Source organism: Hevea brasiliensis, chromosome 15, assembly GCF_030052815.1.
Source record: "Hevea brasiliensis isolate MT/VB/25A 57/8 chromosome 15, ASM3005281v1, whole genome shotgun sequence".
In the NCBI taxonomy this organism is placed as follows: Eukaryota; Viridiplantae; Streptophyta; class Magnoliopsida; order Malpighiales; family Euphorbiaceae; genus Hevea; species Hevea brasiliensis.
Window position 1 is genome coordinate 67,327,980 of NC_079507.1, and position 22,591 is coordinate 67,350,570.

Consider the following 22,591-nt stretch of genomic DNA (forward strand, 5'->3'; position numbering starts at 1 on the left):
CAACTCCATTGCCCGTTCATCCTTGCTCAAAGTCATCCTTAAGACTTCCTCTTTCTATGAACTTGTAAACCAAAAATGAGTTCTTTGGATGTGAACAAAAACCATGTAACTTTACAATGTTCCGATGTTGTACATCTTATAGAACACGAATCTTGCTTCTAAATGCCTTCAAATTAGATGTGCTACACCATCTTGTGATTGGTGAAGTTTCTTTACAGTAATCACCTGTCCTGTTAGGCAACAAGACAGAAAGTTGAAGCATTTTATTTGTGAAGCATGTACAGATGTTGAAGCTTTCCTAATTCTTTGGGCATGAAACCAGAAAGTTCATTACAGATGCTTCAAATTTCCTGTGGAAGTAGGAACAGCACCACTAGGATTGTTATTTGACAAATCAAGATAAAGAAGAGATCTTAACATCCCAATTTACTAAGGAATTGAACCATTAATAAGGTTTAAATAGGGAAAGAATTCCAAGACTTGTTAATGAGTTATTTCATATTTAGATGTATGATTGAAAGATTAATCACACGTGGACAAATCAAATTAAATCAAGTTGGGAATAATTATAATAATCTAAATTCACCCACAAGACCAGACCACTGCCAACACCTACACAATATAATCCAAGATCTCAAGCCTTTCCATTGTATCAATCAAAGCCACGCATGCCATCTTTATTTTACAATTTTATTAACTTTCTCCGTGGCCATTTTGTCCAACACCTTATTGTGTCACAACGACGTAGACCGGTTTAAAATTATGGCTAGAAGATGATGAAAAAAATTATTTTATAATTTTTATAATTAAAATATATGAAATTTAAATTAATGTTTAAAATTATTAATAAATATTTTTTAAATGATATTATTTTTAATAATAGTTCAAACAACTATATTTATTATTAATCAATTTATTCAATGACTTCTTGCTTTCATTTATTTATTTTATGTATCAAATATAAGAATTATTCAGTCTTCTTTAGATTGATTTTTTTTTCTTATTTAACCTGTTCTTCCATCCTTCAACCCTTCACAACACAGAAAATGAAAAAAAAAAAATTAAATATATTTTTTTCTCAAATAATAAATTACTGAATATAAGGTCAAAAGAATTTGGTGTTGACTTTGAAACTTGCTTTCACAATGTCCAATAGCTGCTCCTATGGTCAAGTGATGATAAATTACCGAACTAGTTCTAAGTTCTAACAAAGTCCAAAATTGAGGCTGTGAAAATACCCAAAAATCCAACACCAAATAATGCAAATATTTATTCAATCATAGCCTCTCAATCCACCATTGCAACCCATTTCCTTTTTCATGGCTTCCACTATGCAGAAGCCACTTTGTTTATTTTGCCCACTCCTTTTCCATCTTATTCCTTTACTGGTATTTTCTGTTCATGTTCTTGCTACTGTATCCACCGCTGCTGTTCAAACTGAAGTAGAAGAAGCAGATGCTCTTTTGAGATGGAAGGATTCTCTGGATAATCAAAGCCAATCTTTCCTGTCTTCTTGGAATACTACTGCTGGCAGTGGCAGACCTTGCAATTGGTTTGGCATCCACTGCAATAAGGCAGGAAGTGTCACCAATATAAGCCTTAAAGATACAGGTTTGAAAGGTACGCTTCAGAGTTTCAGTTTTCCATCCTTTCCCAATCTTGTCTGGCTTAACCTTAGTAATAACTCATTCCATGGCAACATTCCTTCCCATATTAGCAATCTATCCAAGCTCAACATCCTTGACTTGTCTGTCAATGAAATCTCTGGTTCAATTCCTCAAGAAATTGGGATGTTAAATTCTCTCACTTACATTGATTTATCAAATAATCTTCTCACTGGTACAATACCACCTTCTATAGGGAATTTGACAACACTGCCAATTCTCTACATTCATATGAACCAACTTTCAGGTTCCATACCTCAAGAACTTGGAATGTTGAAATTTGTCACTGAGATTGATTTGTCAGTAAATAGTCTCACTGGCACAATTCCAGCTTCTATAGGAAACTTGACAAATCTATCAGCTCTTTCTCTTAATAGCAATCAACTTTCTGGTTCCATACCTCGAGAAATTGGCATGCTGAGGTCACTTACTGAACTTGCTTTGTCACAAAATAATCTCACTGGTCCAATTCCATCTTCTATAGGAAACTTGACAGCCTTATCTTCTCTCTATCTCAGTGATAACCAACTTTCCAATTCCATACCTAGAGAAATTGGGAAGTTGACAAAGCTAACTACTCTCTTCCTTGAAATCAATGAACTTTCTGGAACTCTACCTTTAGAGATGAACAACTTCACTCTTTTGGAATTTTTCATAGTATATTCTAACAGATTCACTGGTCAATTACCACAAGACATATGCGTTGGTGGACGAATTAAGTCTTTTGCAATTAATGGAAATAATTTCTCGGGTACCATCCCAAGAAGCCTTAGAAACTGTAGCCGCTTAATGAGACTCCATCTGGAGAGAAACCAAATCACTGGAAATGTATCTGAAGATTTTGGCATATATCCAAAGTTGAACTATATGGATTTGAGTGATAACAAATTTTATGGTGAGCTTTCATTGAAATGGGAAGATTTCAGCAACTTGTCTACCCTGAAAATCTCTAACAATAATATCTCTGGCACAATACCAGCTGAACTTGGAAATGCAAGTCAATTGCATTCACTTGACCTCTCATCAAATCAGCTGGTGGGGAAGATTCCAAAGGAATTGGGGAAATTAACATTGTTCGAACTTTCTCTTGATGATAACAGGCTATCAGGAGGCATTCCTGAAGAAATTGGACTGTTATCTGATCTTGAACGCCTTAACTTTGCAGCAAACAACCTGAGTGAAGCAATTCCTAAAAAGATTGGAGATTGCTCAAAACTGTTGTTCTTGAATCTCAGCAAGAACAAATTTGCAGAGAGTATTCCTTTAGAGGTGGGCAATTTACGCGTTCTTGAAAGTCTTGATCTTAGTCAAAATTTGTTAACAGGAGAGATCCCGCCACAACTGGGAGGGTTGCAAAGATTGGAGACACTGAACCTCTCCCACAATTTGCTGTCAGGTTCCATTCCAACTACTTTTGATTATGTATCAAGCTTGACTGTGGTGGATTTATCCAATAATGAGTTAGACGGCCCAATTCCCCACAATAAAGCCTTCGAGCAGGCTCCATTTGAAGCACTTCAAAACAACAGAGACTTGTGTGGCAATAACACTAGACTAAAGGCATGTGTCTCTGTTGCAATCAACAAAACTATCAGAAAAAAGGATAGTAAATTGGTTGTTCTCATTCCTCTCGTGTGTAGTCTGTTTCTATTTATTGTCTTGGTTGGAGGTTTCTTCATTCTCCGCCAAAGAATTAGAAACAGAAAAGCTAACTCAGAAGAAGGGGAGTCAAGTGGCAAAGATATTTATGCAGTATGGGGTCGTGATAGAGATATGCAATATGAAAACATTGTTAAGGCTACAGAGGCGTTCAATTCCAAGTATTGCATTGGGGTAGGAGGATATGGAATTGTCTACAAGGCTGTGCTGCCAACTGGTCGAGTGGTTGCTGTGAAGAAACTTCACCAGTCACAAAATGGAGAAATGACTGATTTCAAAGCATTTACAAGTGAGATTTGTGTGTTGATGAACATACGTCATCGAAACATTGTCAAGTTACATGGTTTTTGTTCACATTCAAAACACTCATTTTTGGTTTATGAATTCATGGAAAGAGGAAGTTTAAGAAGTATTTTAAGCAATGAGGAACAAGCAGTGGAGTTGAATTGGTTTAAGAGGCTAAATGTTGTTAAAGGGATAGCTAATGCATTGGCCTACATGCACCATGACTGCTCTCCTTCAATCATCCATAGAGACATTTCCAGTAACAATGTTCTGTTGGATTCAGAATTTGAGGCTCATGTCTCTGATTTTGGAACAGCTAGGCTTTTGATGCCAGACTCGTCAAATTGGACCTCATTTGCAGGCACATTTGGGTACACAGCTCCAGGTAAATTCTTTGGCTTCATTTATTTATCAATATAAAGTTAATAAATTTACTTAATACATTTTTTTTTACTGTAACTCCATTTCTTTCCTAATATGATTCCAATTTGTCAAATGTAAGAGTCGTTTGAACTACGATCAATGCAGTATTACAATTAATAATCTAAAGATCATGCTTTACATATGACATACAATGCTACTGAAAACCTGCAAACTGAAGTGTGAATGGAAATTTTTGCAGAGCTAGCTTACACAATGATGGTCAATGAAAAATGTGATGTTTACAGTTTTGGTGTGTTGACACTTGAAATTCTAATGGGAAGACATCCAGGTGATTTCATTTCATCTGTTTCATTAACATTTTCATTGCCCTCCTCGCCAATAGAACAGCAGACACTATTTAAGGATGTGATTGACCAACGCCTCCCAACTCCTCAAAACAAAGCTGCTGAGCGAGTGATGCATATTGCGCAACTTGCACTTGCTTGCTTGAGTGCCAATCCTCAATCTCGGCCAACCATGAAACAAGTTTGTTCCCAGCTAATAGATAAACAGCATCCATTAACTAAGCCGTTCTCAGAAGTGAAATTGGGAGAAATTTTTGTTCAAGGAAGTGTCAAGAGCTAAGCCTTTGGGAAAATGTTTGTAGTGCTGCTTGTATAAATGCATGTTTTATAGTTTCCTTTTACTTTTCATGCTTCAGAAACTTTGCTTACCCTGTAAGATATGCTACTACGTAGCAAAATTGTAGTATAATGATATTGGCATCTTCATCGTGACTTTTTTGACAAATCTTTCAAAATTCCAAGGGCTTGAAAATGAGTTTTTCAATATAAAACGGGGCAGAAGAGGATTTGTCTTTTAAAATAAAGTTCTCTTTGTTGAACAGGTCATGAGAACTCCCTCCATTGCCAATCTAGAACCTACTGAATAATAATAATAATATCAATTTGAATGAGGAGGAAAAAGCCAGCAGACTCTCCAACTTTGCTGTCCAAATCCATATCATATGGCTATTTTTTTTAACCATTCTTGGAAGAAAAATCAGCAAATTGTTTGACAACAATCTGTAAATTGGAAGCCATTAATATATAGTTCCTTTCATAGATATATAGTCCAAAATTCACCCACTTCGTCAAGAGAAAAAAAAAAAAAAAAAAAAAAAAACCTTATTTAACAAAGTCTTATCAAGTCTTTCTTTGTCATGGACCTTGGCGGCCAACCTTAGCCGCTAGCCACTTTTCTTGAAATTTTACCGACAGCAATTAATCTTTTGGCACTGACTTGTCGTTTTTTGAATTTTTTCGCTGTCATTTGATTCTTCCCATCCCCATATAGCAAAAATTCCAAATTTCAATACATATCTGCTGGAGTTCATATGGAGCAGTCTCATCTCCTTACCACCTTTGCCTTGCTGTTCTGTGTGAGCATTAAATTCTCTTGAATACAAATTTGGGATTGCTTCAATTTTTTTTGAAGTTTTTAGATAAACTGATATCACTTTTATTATCATATTTTTGGCAGATAATTTTTCTAAAAGGAAGTAATGCATCTCTACCTGCAAAGCTGTATTGGCAGTCCATGTTACCAAACACTCCTTTGCCTAAAGTTCTGAAAGATCTTCTACAGCCTGGTTAGTTCATTTTCTCCATTTACATTATTGTGGCAAACAATCCATTAGAAGGGATGAGCGAATTTAACAGACTTAAATTTCAACTTTGGACAAATATTTATATGCATATCCTTTGTAATAAGTGATTTTTGTCTAAAGCATTCTCTTCCTGCTTATTTGCAAATATAGACGCAGGAAACAGAAGTGCTTTTTCAGAAGTAGATGTTGTTGCTGAGCCTGGGACCAATAGTGGACGCAGGGCAACATATGGAGTTGGGCATTGGGAAGAAAACAAAAAATTCGAGCAAAAAGAAATATTCAACACAACTACTATATACTTCTTACAAGATGGTCTACATCCTGACAAAAAGATGAAACTTACGTTCACAAAATCTACTAATGGGTCAAATTTCTTGCCTCGCAAAATTGCTGAAACATTACCCTTTTCCAGCAACAAGTTACCAGAAATTTTGAACTATTTTGCAATAGAACCCACATCAAAGGAAGCTCAAATCTTGAAACACACAATAGCAGAATGTGAGGCACCAAGCATCAGGGGAGAACACAAATACTGTGCTACTTCATTAATCATTAATTGATTTTGTCGTCGCAAAGTATGGGAAAAAAGTTCAAGTGCTTTCAAACGAGGCAGAACAAGAGAAGAAGGAAAAAGGGTATACAATTTTTAAGGGAGTAAAAATGATGGGTGACAACCAAATAGCGTGCCAAAAGGAAATATATCCGTATGCTGTATTTTATTGCCATAGAACCATGGACACAGGTTTATATGGTTCCATTGATGGGTGGTGACGGTTCCAAAGCTAAAGCAATTGTTGTTTGCCACTTAAATACAACAGCTTGGAATCCAGAGCACTTTGCCTTCCAAGTCCTCAAAGTTAAGCCAGGACCACCAGTTTGTCATTTCCTTGATAGTGATACTATTGTTTGGGTTCCTAACTAAAGTTCGTACTAAGCTTCACAATATTAAGTGAAAATTAATTTGTAGTCATTTAATGAAAATTTTTGTGATAATAAAATATAAATTTGAATGAATGCTGAAATTTTTTTCAAGCTCATATGAATATATTGCATTTGCATTTTTACTTTAATCTAATTTGGAATCGATCAAGATCTTTGAAGCTGGGTTGATCGATCAATTTCAATCCAACAAAAATCCTGGTGTTTGAAATAGGCCAATGGATAATGTTGACGTGAAATTATACATTCCATGTCTGGATGTGTGGACATCAACGTTGGACATACGAGTGTATGTTGTACAGGAAATGTTTCATTTTAGAAGGAAGAAAAAGCAGCAAATTGTCGATAATCAAGTTTGGAAATAAGAACAGACACAGCGATGATGCTGCTTCCCTTGCATCCTGGCATGACCATGGAAGACTGCATAATGGCAATTAACAAATCTCCTGTGCCTGAGTTGCTTCACAAAACAAAATGAGCAGAAGCAAAGATTCTCTATTGAAGAAGATAAGGTAACTATTGCAGAAATGTTGACATCTCCTGATAGAAATTTCAACAATAAACACGATGGGAACATTAAGCATCCATTTAGTCGATCTTGGAGCTGTTCATCCTTTTCATTGTCTTGCAGACAACGAGGCCACTAAATCTCCATTGACAAAACCAATGAAAAATGTTTTTGACCTAAATTCTAAAAATAGGTACTTTGCCAATTTCCTCAGACAATAGCTACAGTCTCATAAAATCCGATAGAATATCTTCCTGCAAGTCTGTAACCCACAAGTGATTACTTTCACTCTTGTACACAAATACACAATGATCTCAAACATTTACACCTACTTGCAGCCTTCCACACTGCTGACAGCCTATGAAGAAAAGATTAGCATCAGAGTGGATTTTTGAAAATGATTCTCTCACAGTGATAAAGGCTTTAAAGAATTTCTCTATCTAGCCTGATTATAAATTAGAAGTACTATTATCCAATATAGCTATCTTTGGTCCAATTGAACTACAAAGGAAGTGCAGTGAACTGCAAATGCTACTAACTGCTACACATTTTTTAGCCAATTGAACTGCTAGCTAAAACTAAAAAACATAAATACCAATACCTTTATTGCACATGTAACAATCAATCACATAGATTATTCAGTGAAGAGTCATTGAATCCAAAGAATGTACAAAGGTACCAAAGAAAAAGCTAATGCAACGAACAAATAATATATATTTTCATCAGATAAGAAAAAATAATTGGAAGATCATGAGCAAACTGATCTCAAATTCTTTGATAGATATATAAGAACATTTCCGCATTATTCTACTTCAAAAGCATCGCAACAATTTCCAGTAAAGAACTTTAAACCACATGTACTAGACATATAACTCCAACATAAGGAAATAGTCCATTAGAACCTTGCTTAAGCACCAGCTATAGAGCCTTCCAATGTCGCATTGATTTGTTACCAAGATGCTTTCTTTACACCATTCAACATACCTTGGGATGCCAACTCACGGAAAACAATACGAGACATTCGAAAGACCTGATAAACAGCACGAGGGCGACCCGTAAAAATACACCTATTTCTCACTCGTGTAAAAGAACTGTTTCTCGGCAACTTAGACAGCTTGTATTGGAATTTCTCACGAATTTCCGTTGGAAGCTGAGGATCTCTAACAAGCGCTTTGAAAAGATTTCGTTTCAATTCAAATTTGGAAGCAAGCAACCTAAGATGATTATCCTTTATACAACGATTCTCCTCGTACACTGACATCTTGCAAAGTTTTCCCCTAAAATTAGTCACACACAAAACAAGAATAACAGTTAAGCTTTTCTTATCACCCAAAGGGATAAAAGACTCAGCTTTCTTCGTTCTCACTATCAAATCTCATCTGTTACAAAGAAAACTAGACAGATTGAAAAAGGAAAAATCGATATACTAAAATAAATTCAAAAAAATAGAAATACCATTAATAAACAAAATAAACCAGATTAACCAGCAAAGTAAAAGCAAAAAATTAAAGATCAAAAACAGATATACAATAACAAAACAAACAGAACTAGATTACCCTGACCGTGAGATGAAAAAAATTAAAATTAAGTAGAAAGAGGTTGATGTCCAATGTCTATAAATCCAGAATCGTAGATGAGAAATTCAGGAGAAAGGATAATAGGCTTACCCGTGAACAGTAGATCAGCTAGGGTTTTAGCAGTAACAAAGTGAAAGGAGGAAATGAGAAGTGTGTAATTGGGCCCGTGGAAATTTATAGGAAGGCAAAATTGTCCATTGAGACGATTGAGGGCATTTTTGGAAACTAAAAATTTGGAAAACATGCGGTCAATCAATTATGGGCCCATATTGGTCCCATTTTTTTTTCCAGGCTTTCTAATAAAGACTTTCTTTTTTTATAAAAAAAAAATGAAAAGAAAAACCTCTTTTCAAAATTAAAATTAAATTTTAGGAGTTGAAATTAAGAGATTTAAAAAAAAAAAATCCTCTTTTCGAAAAGCATTATTTCAATTATTACTTAAAAAAGTTAAAAAAAATTAGTTACTTTAAAATTTTAATAACTAAAATATATTAAATTTAATTTTACATCTATTTTTAATCCTTTTAAGTAATATTTAAATTAACAATAATGTCAAACTTGGAATTGCCATTCTCGCTTGGCATGAAGGAAACCTCAAAATTTTAGAGGTTTGGAATCCAAGGTGAAAAAAATAGAGAGAGAGAGTATTAAAAAATTAGTATTCTTTTAAATACAAAATTTTTATTTTTATTTATAGAAGAGTGAGACCCATCCATATGATCCTTCAAAAGATGTTCTAATTTATTTTGATAGGATGATTGCCAATAGACCTCAGCAATGACGAGGTTAGGGACCCATGGGTGCAGTCTGGAGAGCCAAACTCTGACCCCATCTCCACTACGCAATGGTGAAAATATGGTGATCTTGTATATGGTGAAAACATAGGTCAGTTGCCCAACAGCCTCTTCCTCATCAGCTAGAACGTACACACTTCATCAACAAATCCCAATTACTTTAATTTCCAATGACAAAATATAATTGAGAATATTCCTTGCATAGGATATATAGGCAATAGCATTTGGGATTGGGAGCAGACCAGACTATCAGTCATCTCAACTACGGCTCTACCATTTCCCCCAAGATGGTCACATACTTAATCATCTGGGTCTGTATAGCAGCAGGGCCTGTAAACAACAATCTCAGAATCCAAATGTCATTCATTCGACGTTAAATGATATAAATTTTAAGGGGAAAAAATTGACTGAAGACTCTTTTGAGCACCTCTCCACATATGTTTATCACCTAGCATTTTACTACTGCACTATAACTTTAATTAGGCCAGTAAAAAAAAGGCCTTTCCTTTATCCTAGTGAATGGAAGCGGAGGTGCACCTATAAATTAATAAATACAGAACTTTTGGCTAACATTGCCCAGTAAAATAATAAAAATTTTGTCTGAGTGAAGAAGGAGAAATGAATATGAAACCAACATAAAGAAGTAGAGCATTTGTTTGCTGTAATTATCATCACTGGTGTTCCTTTTTGGATAAGTCAGTTCTAATACAGAGATCAAACCATCAGAAGCATTGGATTATTGAATCAGCATGGACACCATGAGCGTCTCAGATGAGCATCGTGAGAAATTTATAATAAAAAATCATCATTTGATTTCAATCTCTGAACAAATGGCAATCTGTATATACCACAAACAGAGAGAGAGAGAGAGAGAGAGAGAGAGAGAGAGAGAGAGAGGCAAGCAAGCCTCCGAGCAACATCATACATATCCCAGGAACTTGAATTTACGAACACCAATGCCCAGTATGAGAAACAAAAAGTTTAATTTCAGGACTACTAAATTACTAAGCGCATCATAATCCTAGAAAGAATGTACATCACTCAGAATTGCTACATCATCAATAGAGATCAGTCCACTACTTTAAATTTATTAACATGAATCGCAGATATGTGCACTATATGGTATGCAGCAAATGGCATAATGACATCAGTCTGAGTAGTTGCAGAACACTCTGCAATGATTTACTTAAAATATGCAAAAATCTACCATTACAAACCTATATCAAGTCATCAGTTTATTCATTACAACCCCCATGATAGACCGAAACAGGATGAAACTTTAAGGGAAAGAACGTCACTGAGTTTGCTAGCACCTATGACTATACAATCACGCCTGCCTTGGCTCATCTGAAGTATCTTCATCATTGGGATAGAGCAAGATATGCAACAATATGCAAGCACACATTTCCAATCACAGATCATAAGGGGGCAATAAGCAATCAAATACAACACACAAAAGCACAACATTCAACTTTGAGCAACAAAGTCACGAGTCCAACTTAAAGAAGCATTGGCATCCCTCAGAAAAAAATTAATCATTTATGGATCAGTCCACCACTTTAATTAACAAGCAATCCTCATAGAGATGCAAAATAAATTTCAAAGGGCAAGCGATGAAAGGGAGAAAAAAGTAAAAAAATTAAAGAAAAAAAAAAAGAGGTGAAAGAAACCAAATTGAATGCAACTTTCTAAGAAAAATCATTTCGAGCTGATGTCCTAAATAATAAAAATGAACCGAACAGGTATAAGAGCATCCCTCAGAATTTGATCGTCATCAATGGAAATCAGTCCACTACTTCTACATATAAATTTCATTTTCCAAAGGAATGCAAGCCAACATTTCAGAAGAGAGTGAGCAAAAGGGTACGTAAAACAACTCTCATTAGCATAAAAATAGATTGGTAGATTGATAAAAACTTTGATCTTGCCGTGAAAATTTGCAGTAGAGGGCAGAAACTCGAGCAAATCTAAGAACCCGTAATTAAAGCAGTAATAATTTAACAATTACATCCAAAACTTGAAAACACTCACCGGAACCAAGCCCCATATTATTATTATTATTATTATTATTATTATTATTATTATTATTATTATTCTCCCTTACGTTGAGAATCGACTTTCAATGCTAGACAAATAGCGAGATTACCTTCTAATTATTATTATTATTATTATTCTCCCTTACGTTGAGAATCGACTTTCAATGCTAGACAAATAGCGAGATTACCTTCTAATTTCGTAGATACAGCAACCAGAGCGCTTTTCTGTTTAATTTGAGAATTGCCATGCGAGAGAAGCTAAAGCTAATTGCGGCTCAGCCACTGAGGTCAGGTTAGGTTTGGTTAGTTAGGTCCGTATGGGAAACGACAAGATGGTGAACGTGCATGTTAGTCCTTAAAAAAAATACTAGATTGCATTTCAAGCGGGAAATTTAGCTTTGTTTTGCATGGTTTCTTATAGAGTAAATTTTAAAAAATAATAATAATAATAACTATGGCTAAATTATAATTTGGCCTCTGAAATTTAATGATATATATATATATATATTTTATCGAAAAGTGAAATCCATATATTAGTTAACATTTTTAAAATTCATTCATTTAATTTTTAATATTTTAATAAACTTATTTTCAATTCAACTTTTCATATAATTTATTATTAATTATATTAAAAATATCAAAATATTTTTAATTTTATTTTAATGTAAAACAATTTAATTCTCAACATCTTATATGTTTGGTCAACTGATCTCAAGTGATAGTAGATTGCATTTCTGGTCAGAGTAATTATTTTTCAGGTGCTCCAACTTTGTGTTGAGAATATCAACAATGGATTTTTCAAGCTCACAAACATTTAGATCAATTTAAAGTTAAATTATTGTACCATTATCGACAAGGACTTCCCGCCATTAAACAGTGAAGTGCATAATGCCTGGTAAAATGTTTTGTGGATCATAAAAAGCCATCGGCGACGGTACTCATGAATTTGAGAAATTATCAAGTACATCGTAAAAATATTGAGCTCAATCATAACCGTGACAATAACCTTCGTGACTGTCATTTCCGTGGGCCCGAAGCTGACTTGGTCTGATTTGGTAGGTTCATAGTACGTGTCAAGGGGACAAGTTCACAGTCATCAACTGCGCATTCCCAAATGACAAAAAAGCCCAGCCGCAGCATGTACATGACGCTAGCCCGCGCGCCCCAAACAGCAGGGACAGCGAAGTCAAAATGTCAAATAGTAAAGAAACCTGAAATAAACCGTTGAAGCAGAGAGAGTTTCGGAGGGAGAAGAGAACGACACACAGAAAGTAAAATGGAAAATTGCTGATTTATAGAAGAAGAAGAAGAAGGGGAGAGTTCTTCATATTTTCTTGTTTCGAAAATGATAGGATGGCTAAAACAGCTAGGAAAAGCTTTTGGCGTTTCATTTCTATGGCTCATTTGCTTGATTTACTTCACTCAGGTTTCAATCATTTCTTCTTCTTTCTCTATGTGTTCTGCAAATATGAATTTGTTGGATTCAAATTGATCTTCTGGTTTTACTGAGTTTTTTATTTTTATTTTTATTTTTTGCGAATGTAGAAAGTGCAGGGATGTGATGATATATGAATTTGTCGATGGTTTCTGTGCTTTGAGGATTTTCTGATTTTTAAATTTTCTGGGATGAATTCGTTGATTTAGAAGTCTAGCTGATAGTGATATTGTTATGAAATTTTTGTGTTCTATTAATTTTGAAAATGTTGTTGTTTGGTTAGAGTTTTGAATTTATGCTATTGTTATCAAAGTTAACATTTTTCTTAATGGCTTAGAAGCAGCTAGAAAAAATGTTATTCCTGTTAGTTAATGTGTGTTTGCTTCTTTGGTTAGCTTTCCAGGTGTTCTTTCAGGCTTTTGGAAGCAAGGGTTGCTTTGTTGAGAAACAAAACGATTGCTTTATGAAGGAAAATAAGTACTTGTAATATATTAATCAAATTATGCAAACTCTTTCTGTTGGTTTTATGGTCCAAATATTATATGGCATGCCTATATAGATGTCTGATTAATGCTATAACCTAGTTTAATTTCTCATACTTGCAGGGTATTCTGATTCCAAGTTGGAGACCTTGTAACTCAAACAATTAATAATTTAATATAGTTCTTGCCTTATATGCTTAAAAAATAATATTAAATAGGAGTTTAATGAACTTTGGAAATAATAAGACCACGTATCTTTTTTCTTTTGTCAATGATCAGGAATATGATTCTTAAGGATGATTCGAGCCTTCCTATTTTTGCCTTCCACAGGACTGGTTTTGTTATGAAGCCGACTTGTCTTGGGCCAGCTTCTCCTCCTTCTACTCAATCCCTTTTAAGTTGTAGGCCTTTGGCTGTAGTTTGGACTGGCTTTGAAAGTTGAAAATTAGTAATAAATTTCTTTCCGTTTACTCTTGTGATGGTCAGCTCTCTGGTTTGATATCATATAAAACTTGGTGTAATATTGGATTGTGCTAATGATATTTCATGGATACTTGTTTCAAAACTGCTCTATTTCCTATCTTTGGTTGCAACTCCATCAACTTTTTTTTTTTTTTTTGGAATATAACTCCAACTTATCATTCTTTGGTTTATCATGAAAATATGAGTGTAGGGTTTCAGATCCTTTGTATGGACTGCTGTTTCCTACCACCTAAAAGACAGGCTTAGGTTGTCACCTTCAGCCTCCCAATTTGTATCTTCAGTAGCATTTTTCCCATGGAGCATAAAGCCATTATATGGGTATAGTTCTTTCCCACACTCACGCAGGCATGCATTGTAGCTTCAAATATACACATCCATCCATGTAGTAGAAGGTTTTCCATGATGCAGCGCCCTGCTAATTTACTCACTAGCCAGCAGTGTTGACAACATTTGGCACTTCTGGTTTCCACATTTGTGCTTTTGTATGAAACTAAAACTATAATTGCAATTTTATTGTAATTTATTCTTGTATGGAATTTATATGAGTAATGGAAGTGAATGAATTCCATCTTGCTTGTCATAGCAATATTACGGAAGTTGCAACTTTTCTAGCACCACAGATTATTATTAAAAATTGTTGTCATGATTTTCAAGTTAGCATGATGCTAGAACTGTTAAATGCTATGTGAAACAAAATGGATTCATTTCAAAATACATATATACCAAAAATTCTTACAACAGAATAATTTATGGCATTATCATTTTAGCACAAATAAATTCGCATATGAAGTTTGTTGATGCATATCGTCATATATGTTTAATTGCTCATGATCATGAAATAATGCATTAAGAAACCTGTCCTTTTCATTATAAGTAATTTTCTACATATATGTTTAATTGTTCATGATCATGAAATGATGCGTTGAGAAATCTATCCTTTTCATTATAAGTAATTTTCCACTTTTATTTATTGGATTCTTAATTTTCATGTGGCCTATAGAATTTTGTCAGATTGTATCCCGATCAAGGGAAGAAAAAGGATACCATACCTAGTAATTGCAACTGTTCTGTCTCTAGTGCCGTGGCCTATTCTAGGCTTAAATGCATTCTTGAGAAGTTCCAGATGGCACCTCACAGTCTTCTTGACTGTGCAAAACTTGGGCTCTGCCATGGCAGATGTTGTGGTGGATGCTATGATTGCTGAGGCAGTAAGGTTTGAGAGGTACGTGCATGGTGCACATATTAAATATCTTTTCCATTTCCATGTGCATACTTAGCCTGTTGACAATATATCTGGTAATTGGCATGTAACTCTTAACTGTTGTTTAATTCTGTTAACTATGAAAATTGGTTTGGCTGGGTAACGCTGTGGTGGCAACTTTCCACCCACCTGGAGAAGAGATAACTCTATTATGTGTTACTGCTTTTGTTGCAGTGGCATGCTCTTTTCCTCAATCTATGCTGCATACATTGACATATGAGTATTTTACTGATTGACATATGAGTATTTTACTGATTGTCCTGGTTTAGTTACTTTCTCTAAGAATATGACTTACTTGCAGTTGTCGTTAAACAGGGCCTCATTTGCAGGAGATCTCCAGTCGATATCTTGGTTATCCATGGCTTTGGGTGGAATATGTGGCAGTTTGTTAGGAGGATATGCATTAACCAACATACAGATAGAAACAAATTTCTTTCTGTTTTCAGTGCTGCCAGCCATACAGTTATTATCATGTGGTTTAATTACGGAGAATTATGTGGGCAGTAAAATTTTGCCTGAGTTTGCTAATTCTGTAAGCAGCTCCCATATAGTAAATGGGAATGGTATTGTTTTGGAAGAAGATAGTTTCTTAGCTAAGAAGTCAAATGCAAGCACATGGAGAAGAAAGAAGAGCCAAAAGAATAGCATAAAGAGGACGGCTATTAGTACTAAATCACAGATCCCTGAGAAGGACAATTCATTAGCATTGGGATGGTTAGACTCTCTTAGAGCAGCCACTTACAGTTTGTTTGTTGCTTTTAGGCAACCAATCATTTTGAGGTAACTACTAACAGATCTTAAGTTGCTCATTTATTGTTCTCAAACATTTGAATGTCACAAGTTAATTTGCCCTCTTTAAAGGTTTAACCATTTTTGGGCTTTAATTAAGATTATGGTTGTGTTGGCATCATTATGCCAATAATGATGGTTATTGGACCAGATAGTCTGCATTGTTGAATAGGTGGTCAAATTATTAGGTCAGCTTTATGCATATGATATAAGGTATAAATGTAGTTTAAATGTGCCTATCCGGAGTGTCATCCTGTTGTTATAAGGGTTCTTTTCCCCTCTTTCTTTTTTGGCATACTTTACTGCCACATATTGGTTAATTCTTCTGATCATGTTTGCTTTTGTTTTTACTTTGGTCTTGGGAAGACCAGACCAATGACTTGGTTTTTCCTAGCACATGTCACAGTTCCAAACCTCTCAACAGTCATGTTCTATTACCAGACTGAGTCCTTGAAATTGGACGCATCCTTTCTGGGGACTGCACGTGTTGTTGGATGGTTGGGCCTCATGCTTGGGACCTTCACTTACAATCGCTACCTGAAGACATTGAAGCTGCGGAAGATTCTGTTGTAAGTACTTCACATTGCAAGATGTATTTCCTGGAATAGATGTCTCTTCTTTTTCAACTCAGTTTGCCTAATTCTGCTTTATCCTGCTTTTCATATGTAATGCAGGTCAGCTCATATTGGGTTGTCTTTCATAAGCGCCCTAGATATGGTCTTAGTGTCTCAAATCAGTCTTACCTATGGAATTTCAGATAAGATTATGGTCCTTTGTGGATCTGCCCTTGCTGATGCAATCAATCAACTCAAGTATGTGCATATTTTGCTAAGTTCCTATTTTCTTCTGTTAATACTTTTTGGCAAATTTGAATATTTTGTACCAAAGAATCATGAGAAAGAACTTATGCATGCGTACGCATATCCCAAATCCACATTAGTATCAATTGACAAAAAATGACTAATTTCCATCATGTTGTTGCTCTTTTGGCATTTACCTGCAGGTTCATGCCATTCCTCATTTTGTCCGGACAGTTATGCCCTCCAGGAATTGAAGGAACTCTATTTGCCCTCTTTATGTCAATAAACAACTTGGGTTCAACGCTGGGATCATTCACAGGTGCTGCACTGGCTTCATTTTTGAATCTATCATCAGGCTTATTTGATAACCTACTACTGGGCATTGCCATCCAAGTCTTCTGCACTTACATTCCAGTTGCCCTTTTATTTTTGATACCAAAAGAAGCTACAGGGCTATCAGCATAGTTGGGGATTCATTCATTCTCAAAACAGAATGCTATTATCTAGAAGCAGAAAAATGAATACAATTTTTTTTCACTGATTTTCTTTTTTACTGCCGACTAGCTGCTGAAATTCACAGATGTAGAATTGTAGATTCTGAAATGAAAAAATATAGCTACTTAGGTTTACACTTCTCAGTGTAGGTTGTTGGCTGCAACATATGCAATGTTTAAGACCTTGTCTACAATTTGCTCATTGATTCTATTTGAAATGCAAAATCTTTTACAGTTGGATCAAATTACCAATGATTCTATCCTTTATTTATTTCAATCTTGGCAATAGTCTGAATGGGGCATTCTCTTCAGATGATAGAAATGGCAAATGCTTCGTTGAAGGGGGCTGCATGCTAGACCAAATACTCCTTTAAGTTGTATTAGCAAATATTGAATGCTTTAATAATAGAAATTTACGAGGATTTAATAAATAATTTTATTGAACTAAATTTAAAATTAAATTCTTTATGAATACAAATTGAAATTAAGTGGCCATATTAAAATTAATAATAATTTTGATGATCATGTTGAAAATAAAACTGCGCTACCCTTTATAATAAATAAAGTTATTAAAATAAAATAAAAATAAATAATTTTGCAAAAAATAAAAATAAAAATAATTGCACAGTTGAAGAAGCCACTCTTATCAGAGCCAGGTTTCGATCCTGGGACCTGTGGGTTATGGGCCCACCACGCTTCCGCTGCGCCACTCTGATTTTGGTTTGTGTTGAGATCCAGAAAATTAAAGAATATTGCAGGTACTTGCCTACGCCTTCCATGCTGCCTTGCGTATCGTAAAAAAAAAAAAAACAGAAGCGCAATTGCTAACAGAACGACAATTCAAAATTTTTTATCCAAACCCAGAATAAAAAGGGGGCGATCTTTAGAGGAGGAGAATGAGAAGGAGGCCTGGAATTGGCGGGTTGCAAACAGCTGCTGCTGCTCGGGTTTGTTTCTTTTTTGTCTATTTGATGTTCGTTTGATTTTTTTTTTTCCCAATCTTATTTATTGCTAATTTGTTTTGTTTCCATTTTTGGAATTGTATTGAAGGACCAATATCGATTACTGGGAGAAAATGTAGCAAAGTTAAGAACTGATCTTATGAAAGAACAGCTCGCCACATTTCGCTCTCAGCTCGAAGAGTTTGCCCGCAAACACAAGGTCATTAGTACTTACAGCGAGAGTTTCGCTGCCCAATTGATTAATTATCATAATATTAGCCTTATTGAAAGAATCCCATGTTGCGGATATTGGATTTCAATCCTTTTTAACAGTGTTTCCTTGCTGGGAAATTATTTTTATTCGTTGATTATATATTTGTCAAAATTCATGATTGGAAGTGGGAATGGCACTGAGATTTGATAAAGGTTGGTGCAGAATGATATTCGCAAGAACCCGACTTTCAGGGCGCAGTTTCACGAGATGTGTGCTAAAGTGGGAGTGGATCCACTGGCCTCGAATAAGGGGTTTTGGGCAGAGCTGTTAGGGATTGGTGACTTCTATTACGAACTTGGTTTGCCCAGTATTTCTTGAAGTATGGTGCTTTTCTTATTAAAAAAAATTCTCTTTTAGATGTAGTTGATAACTCTATATTTTGTTGTAGGAATGTTTCAAATGCATGTTTAAAACATAAGTTTCTAAACTGAAAGGTTCTTAAGAATTATGGATTATAGTGTTCTCCAGTGTATTCTATCTATGTTTTTCCTTACCAGAAAAGCAACTATTATCTCACTTTTCTGGTAGTCAGGAAATCTGTTCATGTTCATACAGCTGCATTTCTCTGTTCCCCCAGTGTTAGTTTATGACTTGGCTGTTGTTTTGCTCCACTTCTTGTGATGTACCCATGTCTAAAATTATCTTCTGCCATTAAATACTATGTTTTTCAATATGCTGTAAATTGTTTATACTGATTTGCATTTACTTGGCTAGACAGGGGTACAAATTGTTGAGATATGCTTGGCAACGAGACCTCACAATGGAGGTTTGACCAACCTTCAGGAACTCTGTACTTTGCTTCGTCAGAAACGAAAAAGTGGTTGTGAAGCTGTTTCTGAGGATGACTGCTTGCGTGCTATAAGAAAGCTTAAGGTTTTTGATTAAGGTTTCTATTAATATTTGTCATGCTGATGATTGTACAATTTCTGAGAAACTGATTTAAAATAAAGTGCTTTATGGAGGAGAAGTTCTTATATGAATAAGGTTGCAGAGACATGTTTTATGTCATCTTTCTAAATTCTTAATTGCATCATACGTATTGTGCTATATTTTTGCTATTCCAAAGACTTGATTGATAGCAAGGGGCTATGTGAATGAAACCAGTTTGATAGACGAGTTTTATGGTATTTTAGTTTTAGGTACTAAATGAAAATTTAGTTGCTCTCTCTCTCTCTCTCTCTCTCTCTCTCTCTCTCTCTCTATATATATATATATATATATATATATATATATTTATATATATATGAAGTATGAACACGTGGTAAATTACTTGGTACTCTTAGCTGTTGTTGTAAGTTTATTAAGTGATATTGTTAGATTCATTCTGAGTATGCATTAGTGCCATTATAGCTAAAATTGAATACAACTTCTTTATTATTTATCTCTGGTTACTTTTTTGGCATTGCATGTTAGTTGACTACTAAGTTTCTCAGATACTAGGTAGCAGTTTTGAGGTGATTTCTGTTGGAAAAAGAAAGCTTGTTCGATCTGTTCCGACTGAATTGAACAGAGACCATAATGAAATTTTGGAGCTGGCTCAGGCTTTTCTACGTTCCATATCCTAAAGCATAGCCATTCTCAATGGAATAAGTATTTACGTTGGATTTCACTAGTCTCATTCTTTTTAGGCACAACGCTATGTGACAGTTGATGAGGTAGAGAGGCGGCTTTCTTGGACATCTGGTGGTGCTACTGATGCTCTTGATACATTATTAGATGTGAGTTTTTTTTCTCACCATCTTTGATTATCCAGTTTCAAATTGCCCTTTTATCTCTATTCCTCCTCCCTGTAGAATTGGATTCATGGACTCATAAATCCCTGTTGGTTGATGCAGGAAGGTCTTGCTATGATTGATGATGGCCACGAGGATGGCAAACGCCGCTATTGGTTTCCCTGTGTGTCTTCCATATCCTTTTCAGGAGGGGCTCGTGGATTTCTTATCCACAAAAATTTTACTTGTACCCAAAACATAAGGTGTGGAAGGTAATTATAATTATTATTATTATTTTTAAATTCTCATTGGTGGAAGTGAAAGTAGCAATGTAAAATGTATTGAAACTGCAAAATTCTCTTGTTAATATAAAAGAATCAATTCCCATTAGTTTTGTTTCAAATCGCTAAATTTTATGTTTACTATGACTGTGAGTAACCTCGCGTAAGTGCCTCTCATTGACAAACTTTCAATAGGGTTCTAATTCAATAAGAGCGTTTGCAAGATCTTACAATTGTTGCATGAGCATATTCACTCTAATTGGATTGTTAAACGCTCATTCATTTTGAATTATTTACACTTTGATTTTCCTTTTACTCCTTTCTTTCCCCTGGTTGTTGAGTAAGAGCAATTCATTTGGTCTGTTTTTCTTTTTCCTTGGGAGGGCAACACGCAAGTTAAATCACCAAATGGATCACTGTGATGCAAAAAATTATTCAATGTGTGCGTGCTTGTAAATGTGAGACTTGCAAATCAAATAGAATTGGAAAATGACTCCAATCATGGAAATTAAATAGATTAAATGGGAAAATTTGTTCCTTTTATTTTATTTTATTTTATTTTATCTGGCAGAACCAGTTGTCTTTGTTAGAGCTAGTGCCTTCTGTAATAGGAATTAAACAGAATTGACCATATTTATTCACTTAGTAGATTGCTGAATCATATAAAACTGTGAATAAATCCATTAATTCAACCCGTTAACTGAAAAAAAGAAAGGAAATAAGAAAAAGAATCACTGTACTGTAACTTGAGAAGGGGCTTCAACCTCTTCGGTCCAATCAGAAGTAGGCTCACTCCAAGACCTAGGTCTCACCCCAAGCTGAAAATACAAGATCATCTCTAGTGCTTCAAAAACCTTCTGCTGATCCAAAAATTCATTCCAAACACCACTCACTATGCAATAATTGTTGTTATAAGGTGGCCGATGATGAGCAGCATGTTGAGCACGTGACACCAGCAATCCAACATCCTGCATTGCCACCACTAATGGCGGCAACTTGCTCTTAGTTCCATGAGCCCAAGCATGAAACTGCTGGCTGAACATTATACAGCCAGAGCATACGCTAACAAAGGCATGGATTGTAGGATCATTAAAAGCAAGATCTATAGGCAAAACACAGAAAGTTACTGCCCTTGCTAGAGCATGTAAGTTGTTGGCAAATTGACGCCTAGTGATTGTCCATGGCCACTTGTGGTGGCCTTGAAATGCTTCAATCTGAGCACCAAAAATGGGTGTTGATGCATCACCAAAGTTATCAATTCCCCAGTGGTACACCCCAGAGCCAAGGTCAGCTAAAATGTACCCAATATAGCCTGCTAAAATGGGTTGGAGCCATATATGGGAATCAGCTGCAGCCACAATGGCCTTAGCTAGGGAAATAAGCACAGTAGTGCACCCAGTTGCCACCCATATACGGTGAGACCACGTTGATTGCAAGCTACGGTCATTGAGCACAGGAGGGGCGATGGGTGTGACTGACGTTGGTGGGTTCACAAGCCTAGGTTCAGTAACTAACTGGGCTGGCTTGGTCTTAGATTTGGTGGTGGTGGCTGAGCATATCACAAGTCTGCGGAGGCATAAGTGGTGATAGTTTGGAACATGGGTTGGGGACCTCGTAAGGCACTTGTGTTGGGGTAGGATAGACATTGAGAATGCCTAAAGAGAAATCAATGCCGGTTGGTTTGAAGAGGCAATATATATGAGCTCAAAAGAAGAAATTGTGGCAGTAAATGAAGTAGGAAGTCCTGTGAAGAGATTTAAAAGAATTCGTGTTGTGGCGTTAGTATAGTGTGCGTGGAATAATAGAATTCGCTAGTGCCTCCTAGCGAAGGTCGCATGACAAATTTCCAACGTTAGATATGAAATTGAACCGTACAAATGGGTCTCGTGGTCCACTCCATTGGGTACAATTGTGAGCCAGTGAATTGGTCGTGGTTTCTCTGCAAGCGGATATGGGGTGAATGGGTGATGGCTATGAGCAAGGATAGAGATAGCAATGCTAAAGTTCTACGGCTGTGATCATGATCTCTTCTCCATAGCTGGTCTTATCTTGAAACTTCTAACGATCGAAAATTTTGTAGCACGTAGAGCCAGAAAAGATTATAGTGTTTGACAAGCGACTATAATGGCATGGCAGCTGAGAATA

General features: G+C 35.5%; 4 protein-coding genes, 5 non-coding genes and 1 pseudogene across 9 annotated transcripts; 4 read left to right on the forward strand and 6 right to left on the reverse strand.

Annotated features, from left to right (window-relative positions):
* Positions 1-1,203: 1,203 nt before the first annotated feature.
* LOC110662376 (MDIS1-interacting receptor like kinase 2) lies at positions 1,204-4,768 on the forward strand. The gene is made up of 2 exons (XM_058136576.1): positions 1,204-3,993; positions 4,231-4,768. Exons 1-2 carry the CDS (start codon positions 1,320-1,322, stop codon positions 4,614-4,616), a joined length of 3,060 nt encoding a protein of 1,019 aa, XP_057992559.1. The 5' UTR covers positions 1,204-1,319; the 3' UTR covers positions 4,617-4,768.
* Positions 4,769-4,908: 140 nt separating this feature from the next.
* Positions 4,909-6,654, forward strand: LOC110662377 (BURP domain-containing protein 5-like; annotated as a pseudogene).
* Positions 6,655-7,781: 1,127 nt separating this feature from the next.
* Positions 7,782-8,786, reverse strand: LOC110662375 (uncharacterized). Its single transcript, XR_009144205.1, has 2 exons — positions 8,755-8,786; positions 7,782-8,364 (listed from the first exon to the last, which is right to left on the reverse strand). It is a non-coding gene; the product is annotated as an uncharacterized LOC110662375 (transcript).
* A 1,389-nt stretch (positions 8,787-10,175) lies between these two features.
* On the reverse strand, positions 10,176-10,274 carry LOC131174340 (small nucleolar RNA Z161/Z228). Its single transcript, XR_009144588.1, has one exon. It is a non-coding gene; the product is annotated as a small nucleolar RNA Z161/Z228 (small nucleolar RNA).
* Positions 10,275-10,493: 219 nt separating this feature from the next.
* On the reverse strand, positions 10,494-10,569 carry LOC131174344 (small nucleolar RNA R21). Its single transcript, XR_009144592.1, has one exon. It is a non-coding gene; the product is annotated as a small nucleolar RNA R21 (small nucleolar RNA).
* Positions 10,570-11,209: 640 nt separating this feature from the next.
* On the reverse strand, positions 11,210-11,287 carry LOC131174343 (small nucleolar RNA R21). Its single transcript, XR_009144591.1, has one exon. It is a non-coding gene; the product is annotated as a small nucleolar RNA R21 (small nucleolar RNA).
* A 1,367-nt stretch (positions 11,288-12,654) lies between these two features.
* On the forward strand, positions 12,655-17,483 carry LOC110662374 (probable folate-biopterin transporter 4). The gene is made up of 7 exons (XM_021821331.2): positions 12,655-12,920; positions 14,085-14,212; positions 14,895-15,116; positions 15,471-15,935; positions 16,316-16,513; positions 16,619-16,756; positions 16,948-17,483. The coding sequence occupies exons 1-7, from the start codon at positions 12,840-12,842 to the stop codon at positions 17,207-17,209; spliced, it is 1,494 nt and encodes a 497-aa protein (XP_021677023.2). The 5' UTR covers positions 12,655-12,839; the 3' UTR covers positions 17,210-17,483.
* A 399-nt stretch (positions 17,484-17,882) lies between these two features.
* Positions 17,883-17,954, reverse strand: TRNAM-CAU (transfer RNA methionine (anticodon CAU)). Its single transcript has one exon. It is a non-coding gene; the product is annotated as a tRNA-Met (tRNA).
* A 102-nt stretch (positions 17,955-18,056) lies between these two features.
* On the forward strand, positions 18,057-20,555 carry LOC110662373 (vacuolar protein sorting-associated protein 22 homolog 1). Its single transcript, XM_021821330.2, has 7 exons — positions 18,057-18,185; positions 18,289-18,399; positions 18,616-18,751; positions 19,172-19,326; positions 19,887-19,994; positions 20,082-20,171; positions 20,289-20,555. Exons 1-7 carry the CDS (start codon positions 18,135-18,137, stop codon positions 20,439-20,441), a joined length of 804 nt encoding a protein of 267 aa, XP_021677022.1. The 5' UTR covers positions 18,057-18,134; the 3' UTR covers positions 20,442-20,555.
* Positions 20,556-21,060: 505 nt separating this feature from the next.
* On the reverse strand, positions 21,061-22,204 carry LOC110662372 (fatty acid desaturase 4, chloroplastic). Its single transcript, XM_021821329.2, has one exon. It carries the CDS (start codon positions 22,090-22,092, stop codon positions 21,178-21,180), a length of 915 nt encoding a protein of 304 aa, XP_021677021.2. The 5' UTR covers positions 22,093-22,204; the 3' UTR covers positions 21,061-21,177.
* Between the last annotated feature and the right edge of the window lie 387 nt (positions 22,205-22,591).

Excerpts from the sequence above, each read along its gene's own strand:
- LOC110662376 (XM_058136576.1), top strand. The coding sequence starts at position 1,320 with ATGGCTTCCACTATGCAGAAGCCACTTTGTTTATTTTGCCCACTCCTT. Across the intron at positions 3,994-4,230 it reads ATTTGGGTACACAGCTCCAG|AGCTAGCTTACACAATGATG; the intron begins GTAAATTCTTTG and ends AAATTTTTGCAG.
- LOC110662374 (XM_021821331.2), top strand. The coding sequence starts at position 12,840 with ATGATAGGATGGCTAAAACAGCTAGGAAAAGCTTTTGGCGTTTCATTT. Across the intron at positions 14,213-14,894 it reads AGCATAAAGCCATTATATGG|AATTTTGTCAGATTGTATCC; the intron begins GTATAGTTCTTT and ends TGTGGCCTATAG. Across the intron at positions 15,936-16,315 it reads AGGCAACCAATCATTTTGAG|ACCAATGACTTGGTTTTTCC; the intron begins GTAACTACTAAC and ends TGGGAAGACCAG.
- LOC110662373 (XM_021821330.2), top strand. The coding sequence starts at position 18,135 with ATGAGAAGGAGGCCTGGAATTGGCGGGTTGCAAACAGCTGCTGCTGCT. Across the intron at positions 18,752-19,171 it reads TGACTTCTATTACGAACTTG|GGGTACAAATTGTTGAGATA; the intron begins GTTTGCCCAGTA and ends TTGGCTAGACAG. Across the intron at positions 19,995-20,081 it reads AAATTTTGGAGCTGGCTCAG|GCACAACGCTATGTGACAGT; the intron begins GCTTTTCTACGT and ends CATTCTTTTTAG.
- LOC110662372 (XM_021821329.2), bottom strand. The coding sequence starts at position 22,092 with ATGTCTATCCTACCCCAACACAAGTGCCTTACGAGGTCCCCAACCCAT.